Genomic DNA, 10,873 nt, shown 5'->3' on the forward strand with positions numbered 1-10,873 from the left:
GTGAAATGGTAAATGATAAGAGTGAGAAGGGTCAAGGTGAAATAAAAGGACAAAACCAAGGAAAACATTTGGTGTGTTGTCTGTTCAATACAGATGGACTGACATGTTAAAATCCTTGCCTTATTGATGCATTTTTATAACCAACATTGATTTCCCATGTTTGTGCCTTCTGGTCTACATTTTTTGCCTTATAACTGCATTATCTTAGCAGCATTCTGGTCTACATTGTTATTATATTAGCATTCTGGTCTAGATTGTTATTATGATAGTATTCTGGTCTAGATTGTTTTCCGCTATACAGTCTGTTAGCTAAATTCTGTTAGCTGCATTTTGGTCTCGATTGTTATCCTGCTAGCTGTATTCTGGTTATCCTGTTAGATGTATTCTGTTTTTATCCTGTCAGATGTATTCTGGTCTACATTGTTATCCTGTTAGATGCATTATGTTTTTATCCTGTTATTTGTATTATGGTCTACATTGTTATCCCGTTAGTTGCATTCTGTTACAGCATTCTGTTGGAAGACAAGATGTGCATTCAAATCGGTCTGATTCTGATTCCTTCTGATATTGATTCTGTTCAAATTGTAAAACCTCCTCCGTTTACTACAGAAAACATTCATGCAACATCTACACTCAAGCTGCCCGTCACCACATCGTGCCTGTTGTGCTGTGGTCAGAACAGGCCACAGAGACTATACTCTGGTATAGGTCAAATACTGCAGCTGCGAATCTGACAGCGTTCCCATGCAGCAAGCAATAAGGAAGGGCAGCGTATGTTTACTTTAAGTGCCCCCTGCTTGTCCAAATAGTGTTTAGCCTCAGTTTAGCCCCCACTCCGCTTGCATTTTATACCAGTTTCATACGTTTAAATCCCCAATATTATCTCATAGGCCACATTTATTGCATAATATTACATTTCAGATTTGCTATACTCTGTAGTTTTGCTTTAGGCTGTATTACTAATGTATTAGTTTATAGGCTGTATTACATTTCAGCACCTCTAATAGACAGATCTGCTCTTTCATGAGTACCATATACATCGGCCAACATAAATTATATTTTACATAATGTAATACCCTGTGTGATATCCTGTGTTTCAGTCCCTCTCGTTCACATGTATAACCAGCCTCCCAGGTGGCCTTTATTCAACCCTTGGCCTAGGTAGTTAGGTTTACTTGTCTGTCTGTCTGGCTGTCTGTGGTGGGTGTGGGAGCGGAGATATTGCCGCCATGCCCCGGGGTTACAGTGACCTGAACTCGGCCTGTTATGAGTGGCCTAGGGGCCTCCGGAGGTCTCCCCGCCTGGAAATGTAACACGGAGCGGAGGGTTCAGTCGCCCAGTGCGGGGTCAAGGGGGGGCTAGGAGGGTACTGTGTGTGTGGATGGTGGTGTGTGTGTGTGTGTGTGGGGGGGGGGGGGGGCGCGCGCACAGGTCAGCCTCTGGCTTCTCAACCAGCGAACCTAATCGGTCAGAAAAACTGTGTCCTTTCGTTGAACTCTCCGGCCGCAGCTCGACCATACTGCTGCCCTATAAGCGCCGCCACGCAGCAAACATCGATTTTTCTCTCCCTCCTCTCTCTTTCTCTCTTTCTTTCTCTCTCTCTCTCCAATACCCAGCGCTTATATTTCAGCCATTTGTTTCTGTTACTTGGCCACGCATCACTACCCCGGGTCCTGCAGGGAGAGGCCGAAACTGCACAGCAGAACCGATGTCCCTTTTTTAATCCCGGCGAGATTGATTTCTGAAGGGGTCAAGCAGGAGTGAGTGCGTCTCTGAGGCCATTGGTGCTCATCTAAGCAAATACCAGGTCCTATACACATGCACGGTGATTGGCGTTGCAAGCCGGCGATCGTTTCTCTGTTCAATTGCAAAGCCCGCAGATCGTTTGTTTTCGAGGTAAATTGTTTTGGAGTGCAACCGAGAGAGTATCCATTAACCATACCTCCCCCCTTCTTCTCCGTTTTAATTTTTCTTTTCTTTTTCACCCTCACCCCTCTCCTCTTCTATACCTCTCGAATTATTCATACCCCCCCCCCCCCCCATATTCAGGCTCTGTTGCGTGTTCGCACTTCGCACCTGGACGCACATGCAACACTCCCTCATTAAGAGCTATGGGCAGAAGCTGCAACAACACTTCATAACCACATGGATCTAAGCAGGACAACATGCAGAATAAGCTTTAGGGGTGAGAAAGATAGCAACGATAGGTTGCACTATATCCCCTGCATATGAACATTATTAAAGTCCGCAAAACATCTCCATATAGGAAGGGCGCGCGGTCAGGGTTGATTTACATCGCTGTATAGACCAAATTATTATATAAACCCATTATCATGGGTATGAAATTCACGCAGACACAAATCGAAACGTGAGGATTAGACACTCAAAACCACGTGCATAAAAAAACGCACGATACATTTGTAAGCGCACATCGGACGCATCTACAAAGACGCAGCAGTATAGGTGCTGACAGCCAAGGCCTGCATGCGCGTGAATCTGTGGGAGACAAGTGACGTGTTTAACACCGTTGCAGAGGTGACACCACCAAGGAAGCCATACGGCAAAGTAAACAGTTGCACAAACACACACACATACACACACACAACAGAAACACAAAAACACGCAACAACAGAGCTCCAAACGTTCCTCTCACTTCTATCAAACACGAGTGCCATAAATGCTTGACTTTCCTGACCTCGCCAAATGCGCATGGGGCAATAAACCCATAAATACTTCACTGAGAGACAGAAAGAGTGAGAGGGAACCAAACGAACAGAAACAGGAAACAATATACAGTATATCTTATATCTTACCTTTGATGCCGCCACCAACTTCTTTGCCATCTTCTTCGGTGGTGCGAAGATTCTCACTGAGTGTCGGGAGTTGGAATAGTTCTTTTCTTCAAGGAGGAAGAAAAGTTTTTTTTTCCTTTTGGTGGAAGGAGACTTGTTGGGTGTAAAAAATGAAGAAGATGACGATGAATGGGGTGGGGGGGGGGGGGTCTTCAAGTGTCTTCCAATACTTCTTGTTCTCTTTTTCTTTCTCTCTCCCTCGCTCTCTCTCTCTCTCTCTCTCTCTCTCCTTTTCTTTTTTTTCTCCTGGCAGAAGGGGTCTTGCCGGTTGTGTGTTGCTGCCGAGTGACAATGGGAGAAGAGAAAAAAGAAGTGTTTAAAGAAGAAGGAGAAGAAGTGATTAATGATTTTTTCTAGTATAATTCTCACATTTTTCTTGGGATGCCTTCCTTCTGTCCTGTCCCCGCGAATAAAGGCGCTGAACCTTTTTTAGAAGGGGGCCCCTCTCGGAAAATCTGTTCGCTTGGACCCCATTGAAAACCACGCACAGAGGCGCAGAAGGCCTCGCATTGATAAAGGGCTGTAAAAGAATGAGAATTCCTAGGTGAATTTTATTGTGTCACGCGAAAATTCATTTATTAGCACGGGCAGAGTGCTCAGGGCTTATGTGTTTTGTCGAAGGCACATGTGCTGTGGGGGGGACCCGTAGCTGTTTACATAACGGACGTTTTAACTGTTGAGAAAATCACAACATTTGGACACCGATATGATCCCATACCTTTATGGGGAGAGGTGCAACGCCTCCGGCCCTACATACACGAGAACACCGAGCAATTATCTGCCTCATAGTTTTCAGCTGTTATATGTGTGTGCCCCTCTTAAATGCAGAACATTTCATATTTTGGGAACTACTCGATATCGGAATTGGCCTGCTGTCTAGCAATGGTGGGTAATTGGGTAATTATGAGTAAGACATGTATTAAAACACTGAGATTTTACCATTTGTGGATATTACATATTGGTATATCATTATAAATTATACAATAATACAAATTCATTACATTGCAATTATAATGTAAGCCTATTCCCTTGTATAATATTCGTTTTGGTGTGAATTTGAATGACGCATGGCCACATGCAGTTCGATCAGCCTGGTTGTTTTAGCGCCAGAGACCCTTTTAATATGTGAAAAAAGAACAACAGATAAATGTGCAGAGGGCGTCTGTGTGGCACGAGACCCTCCAAGATATCAACGAACAAGTAATAGAGAATCTTTTCGTTGTGGAATGCTAGCGGACCAATTTGAGGGGCCACGCTTTTTTGTTTAAAGTTCATCGTCGGGAATGTTATTTTCTCTCTCTCTCCTCTTTTGCTCTATATTTTTCAATACCTGCTCTAAGAGAAGAAAATGAAAATTAATATGGTAGCCGCGCCATCCAAAAGAAGCCATTCGTCTTCCTGATTATCTATTTGGTTGTCAGGGTTTGAGCTATGGCGCTGGTCCGCTCCCTTTTTTATAATATAAAAAATACACACACACACACTCAGAGAGAGAGAGAGAGAGAGAGAGAGAGAGAGAGAGAGAGAGAGAGAGAGAGAGAGAGAGAGAGAGGAGAGAGAGAGAGAGAGAGAGAGAGAGAGACACACACACATACACGCACGTGCAGCCTGCACCGGGGCCAGAAAAACAGCGAGAGAGACTGTTATGCAAAAAATACACTCATTAAAGCATTAAAAGAGCACAGAGCCGAGAAACTATTTAACTTTTTTTCTTTCCAGATGGGGGGGGGGGGGGGTCTATATTTTGAAGCTTATTCTCAGCACCAGCGAGCAAGCCCAGCCCGCTCGGTCGGCGCGTGAGAGCGGCGGCAGCAGCCGTTAAATTAACGGGAGAAAGGGAGTGAGACGAAAGGACGGACTGTGATTTAAAACGAGATTACATGGCGTAATGTACCAAGATCACTCTTGGCCAGGACAGATTAATCATCGGCGCTACGGCAGCGGATCTGCTGGCCACTGATTTCTGCAGACAGCGACTATATAGGCTACATCGAAGAGCAAAGCGCAAAACCAACAGCGCAAATTAAACGGAATAATTTCTCTGTTTTTGAATAATATTTCCTTATTATTGCAGGGAATGAGAGACGGGCCAACTCTAGGCATGGGTGATTCCCTAAAACAGTCCCCTATTTTATACACACCGGAATTAAATGGGAATTATTTCGTTTTAAATCCATTGCTGCTGTCATCTAAAGCCCATTGTTGAAAGAATTAGACAGGCGACAGTTCTGTTGATTGCATGCCTACTAACATACAGCCATACCACTCTGAACACCGACATAAAAACAAAGGCTACCACAATGAACACCGGCTACATTTAATAATTGCTTGGGAAAAAAAGTATTATTTATATATTACTCCCGGCTCTAACATATTGAAAAGTCACAACATTTGAAGTCAGCTTGCAGAGGGTCAGGCAGCACAAAGAGAGAGGAGGGTAGATAACAACGCTTTTTCAGCCATTTATTTAAATTTCTATTGACTATTTACAAATAAAGGAGACACTAGGCACGAGCAGAAAAACATATAGAGCAACATACAAATATAGGAAGGGGGGAGGGAGAGCAATACATGTTCAATACATGTTCAACAATATCAACAAAACTGGTCTTTGGAATGTAAATAAAATAATAATAATTATAAAGAACACTTGGATAATTTTTTTTTTAAATGGCACAGGGTGAGGTGAGGTGATAGATTGGGCAGAGCGAAAGAAAGAAAGAAAGAAAGAAAGAAAGAAAGAAAGAAAGAAAGAAAGAAAGAGAAGAAAGAGAAGAAAGAAAGAAAGAAAGAAAGAAAGAAAGAAAGAAGAAAGAGAAGGAAAGAAAGAAAGAAAGAAAGAAAGAAAGAAAGAAAGAAGTGTGTGCGCATTTCATGTGCCGAAAGAGATAGAGCACCAGAGATAGAGAAAGGGAGAGAAAGAGAGAAGTCTATATAGAGAAAGATCAAATAAACTGCCATTATTCAGTCATGCAACATACGCACCTTTTGTTTTGCCTCCCCTGGCCAGAACAATCGCTTATTATTAAATTACACTTTTTCTTTTCACTTAACAGTAAATTAATAAGGCGTATGTATTGCAGATAATAATAATAATAATAATAATAATAACTTGCCACATAATACAAAAATAAAAAAAGCTCTGAAAAAACCGTCACTTCATTAAATGAGCCAAAACAAAATTCAAATAAAATCATAACAATACGTACAAATGAGGTAACATGTAGTACATTGTATAGTGCTGTGTTTAAAATGCTTAGGTATTTGTTTTATTATGTACCAGGAAAAAATATAGTTTGAATGTAGCTATAGTTATATCCATCTGTGTCATTATTAACCCTGTTCGATTTTAGTGAGGAAACGTAGCCTATTTATTGTAGGCTAATGCACCCTGTCTGCCTTGTCTGTCTGTCTGTCTGTCTGTCTGTTTTTTGGTTAAAATAACATGTTGTTATTGTTGGTATTCTCTCAAACACATGCAGTCCCTATGTCTCTACCGTTCTGTGCATCTTACTGTCTTTTTGTTGTAGATGTTTCTGTAGATCCATCTGTTTCTATTTTTCGTCTTTGATTTTTAGCTCAAATTCATTGTTTACCTTTTGTTCAAACGCACTGCTGTCTGTCCGTCTGCCTGTCTGTCTGTTCCTTATATTAACAGATACCATGACTTACCGTTGTAAGAACCCTGTCTGTCTTTATGTCTGTCTCCTTGCTTCCTATAAACAAAGAAACAATGTCTAACACAACTTGCATATAGCCTAAATGAACAATCAGAGGACCCTGACTTGTCCGTCTCTCTGCCTCTATAAACAAAGACACAAAGACTCCTACCCCTTGTACAAATGAACAATCAACGGACCTTGCGCACACTAGTCAGTCTTAGCAACATAATAGCATAGAATATCAATTTCATACCATCGACATAGAATAAAAAACAGCTATATTTCTGTTTAGCTTTACAAAATAATAATAATAATAATAATGATAATACAAGAGAAAACTTCATGTTTGGAGATTTTAGACGATATTGTGGGTGTATATTTTTGAATATTTAGAGGCATGGTATAGGATGGAGTGTGTGGGGGGGGTATAAGATAAGAAAACGTCTCTTCACGAAACGAAGGAGTCTCATTTATTAAAGGGGGTGGGGGGGGGGGGTAATGGGTAGGCTCGCGGTTCATCCCTTTGCTTTGTAGCCGCAGAGTAAACATGACAAATGGCCGCCGAGTTTGGCATGATTAAAGATGAAAACGAGGATCCATCTTCACCAAAAAATCCGGAAAACTATCTTCTGGCCTGCCTAGCTCCTTCTGCCATGTGGAATAGAGAGGGGGGGCGGAATGAAAACGAGGGAAGGAACCATCTTCTGTAACACACATGGAAAGCGCGTGTGTTTCTCGAGTCCTCTCCACTTTACCCCCTTTTGTTCATTTCATTTTTCTGAATGGGAAAATCTTTCCTCCCCCTCTCCTCTCCCGCCATCTCTTTTATAAAGGCTATAAGGTCCCTGTAAACAGTACAGATATACAGAGAGCGGAATGACGTGACATCCGAGTTAGCCCCTCCACAAACGAGGCTTTTATTAATTCAAAAGTGCATGTCAAGGTGGGTAATAGGTAGTAAATATAGGCTAGTAGTGGTGGTTCCGGGTTCGGGTTCAGGTTCAGATTAGGTAAAGGAGTGGAGGGAGGAAATGCTATAGAGGTCCACTCGGTCGGTTTTGAGAGCTGCCTAGTGCCTGCGAGTTTGTGTTACTGTTAGTATTGGTGTTCGATGCCGAACTGCTCCGGATCTTGGTGTTGGGTAGTTTATGGTCCTTTTTCCACTTCATCCTCCGGTTCTGGAACCAGATCTTAATCTGCCGCTCGGATAGACACAGTGTGTGAGCGATCTCCACCCTGCGCCTGCGCGTCAGGTACCGGTTGTAGTGGAACTCCTTCTCGAGTTCCAGAACCTGCTGGCGCGTGTAGGCTGTCCGCGAGCGCTTGGGCTCGCCCGGCCCGGTGTAGTTAGGGTTCACTGTGGGGAAGACGGTAAACAATAGCATGTCAGTCAGTGCACACGGTGACAGAAAAACAGTAGTCTGCAATGTTGGTTTATAGTACACAATTAACACGTTAAATAGGCAGTATCTTAGAAAAGCATGCCATGGCCACTTTAATACATTATCCCTTTGTTGGTAATAGAAATGTGTAGAAATATACATGTAGCTTAGCCTACTCAAGGCTAAAACTAGAACCCGTTAGATTTTTAGCAGTTAGATAATTATTGGTCCCATGGAAAATCCAATATCCCACGATTCCCAAAAATGTATTAAAATGCATGTATTTTGTCTGAAATCCTCCGGAATAGACTATGAGATGCGGTTCATTCCAATATCCCGGCAGTGAATATATTACATGATTTTATTACAAGTATATACATTTTAGTTTAAACGACTGAGATGAACCAGTAAAAAAATCGTGGGCTGTGTTGATATGAAGGCCCCGAGGCATTTCCCCCATGCATGCCTATACCGTTCACAAGAGAGGCAGGGCGATGAGCCGTCCTAATGTTGCGATCTCATAGAGAGCCACGGCTACATCAACCTACTCTCTCCTCCATTACCAGCCTGTATATTTACATGCATGTTTCATGATGCTCTCAGAGCATCAACATAAAAAAACAACTACCAGCCAAAGTCCTTGACGTATACAGCTACTTATTCTACATGCATGGTAATTCAAGGAGTAACCTTGTTGGAACTATGTTGTGTAAAAATGCCACGGGTGAGAGCAAGGATGATCATTGTCTGCCTTAAAGAACGGAGGGGGCAGAGTGAGAGAGGGGAGGGGTGTGCTGCTTGCTACACAACGACACTGAATGGCCGCTTGGACAATGATTCAACTGATTCAAAAACTACAATAATACAACGGCAACGATGTGGAATAAGAGTCAATTGTCCTCACCAGGGACTGAATGAACCCTAAAACAAAACAAAAAAAATGTAATCCCAAACATGTTTTATTTTTTGCAAATTGTAAATAATAGTGCATTATAATGGCTATAACGGTGACATTGCAAAAGTGGCGTTTTGTCGCTTCCCCAATCCGCTCCCCAGCACACACAGCAGTCCATTACTGCAGAATAAACAACGCAGGGAAGACAGTAAAAGACGCTCAACTATTTGTTTTAACATTAGTGTTTTACGACCGGCACCATAAACATGAATATTTTAGCTGCCATAAAACTTTTCTCTCCTCCTTGAAGAACGAGGAAGGCTTCGGCAGGAGGAAAGTAGATACACCGTTTATACAACCCGGCCACTTAAAATCAAATTACCAAAACATAAAACTTAACTTATGGGCTTGAGCTTAAGTTGTCATAAGGCAGGGAATCAGAGACGGTAAGCTTGTGTTAGGACTTCAAAAGGTACTCGCGGCAGAGAGAGGTGCAATAAAAATTTATGGAGGGTGTAATTATATTGGTCCTGCAAACAGGCGATCGTAAATCTCGACCCAAGGGCTACTAGCCTACTTCTAGCAGAGAGGGAAAGCCGTAGATTTTACTGTGGACATTTAGCTGACTACCTTGGCTGAAGTGCAAGCGCAAAAATACGCAGAGAGAGAGAGAGAGAGAGACGGGGAGAGAGCGAGAGAGAGAGGGGGAAGAAGACAGATTTAACTGTAGACATAAAGCTGACTATCTCTGGGTCAACTGCAAGCGCACAACGACGCGAGAGATGGGGAGAGAGAGAGAGAGAAGTTGGAAGCGTGCACTCACCGATGTTTACGTGCACTTTCTTCATCCACGGGTAAACCACCGGGTCCTTGTGCAGGGAACTCGTCGGGGAAGAAGTGCTTTGGCTGTGGGGAGTTTGGCCGCAAGACGGAGGCGGGGGTGGGCTGGGAGTCACCGAGTCGCAGTGGCGGCTCTGCTGCTCCGGGACAGGGGTGATGGTCTGGAGCTCGGTCGCGGGCGGCAGGACGTGACCCCGCGGGGACATGATCACAACCGATGCGGGCTGCCCGGCCGTGACACCCGTTCCTTGGCATGGCGTGTAGGGCGGCTCGGCGCCGTGTGGGTGGTGCTGGTGGTGGTAGATGGGTTCGTGCTGGAAGGCGCTGCTCTCCTGCCGCTGGGCGCTATAGTAGTCCGGAGAGTGGCTGGGCAGATAGTCGCTCTGAGAATACTCCTCGCACGGCGGGAACTTCGGGTCCACATAGTTGGTGTTGATCAAATAGGAGCTCATGGCCATCAATTTCAGTCTTTTTGTGGGAATTGCACACTCGGAAAATATATAACTAAAAAATTATATCTTATCCCTTTACTCTTCGGTTATTCCTGTTTGGTTGAACCCTCCTACTTTTCTGTCAAGTGAACAAAGTTGAGAAGCCACGTGACGGACGGCGGCCAATTGCGTTGCGCCGTGACGAACCCCGGATAAGGAAATGGGATTAGGCATAACACACCGCTCCCGCACGCGCATCAACATATGGGGCTCGTATGGCATTCAGAAATCTGACATTAATTTTGGTCTTTCTATCTCTGTCTGTCGGTCTCTCTCCACGCGTTGGCACGCACCTACCCTAAGCAGGCGAGGGAATCACAACAATAACAGAAGCGAAGCAGACACGTCAAAAATAACATTCCACCCCAGTTGAAACGGTCCGCGAAGCGCACACACACACACACACACACACACACACACACACACACACACACTCTCTCTCTCTCATACACACACACACACACTACACACTCTCTCTCTCTCTCTCTCTCTCTCTCTCTCTCTCTCTCTCTCTCTCTCTCTCTCTCTCTCTCTCTCTCTCTCTCTCTCTCTCTCTCTCACACACAGGCTGTGGTATGCCCCCCTTCTCCTCTCCCAACTCGATGTACAGTATACAGCTACAAGCCAAAGTGCTGTGCTCCTAACAGCCTAGCAAACCAACCCTTTCTCTCTCACCCTCCTCTTTTGGCACACACTTCCAAGTATAGAAGGAAAAGAAAGAAAGTGCTTGGGTGGGTTGAAGTGGTGCTTG

General features: G+C 43.8%; 1 protein-coding gene across 1 annotated transcript; it reads right to left on the reverse strand.

Annotated features, from left to right (window-relative positions):
* Positions 1–5,715: 5,715 nt before the first annotated feature.
* hoxb4a (homeobox B4a) lies at positions 5,716–10,089 on the reverse strand (the record flags this gene model as incomplete). Its single annotated transcript, XM_084339581.1, has 2 exons — positions 5,716–7,871; positions 9,615–10,089. 2 exons carry the CDS (start codon positions 10,087–10,089, stop codon positions 7,549–7,551), a joined length of 798 nt encoding a protein of 265 aa, XP_084195707.1. The 3' UTR covers positions 5,716–7,548.
* Positions 10,090–10,873: the final 784 nt, after the last annotated feature.

Source organism: Notolepis coatsorum, assembly GCF_963971535.1.
Source record: "Notolepis coatsorum genome assembly, contig: SCAFFOLD_1318, whole genome shotgun sequence".
Taxonomy (NCBI): Eukaryota; Metazoa; Chordata; class Actinopteri; order Aulopiformes; family Paralepididae; genus Notolepis; species Notolepis coatsorum.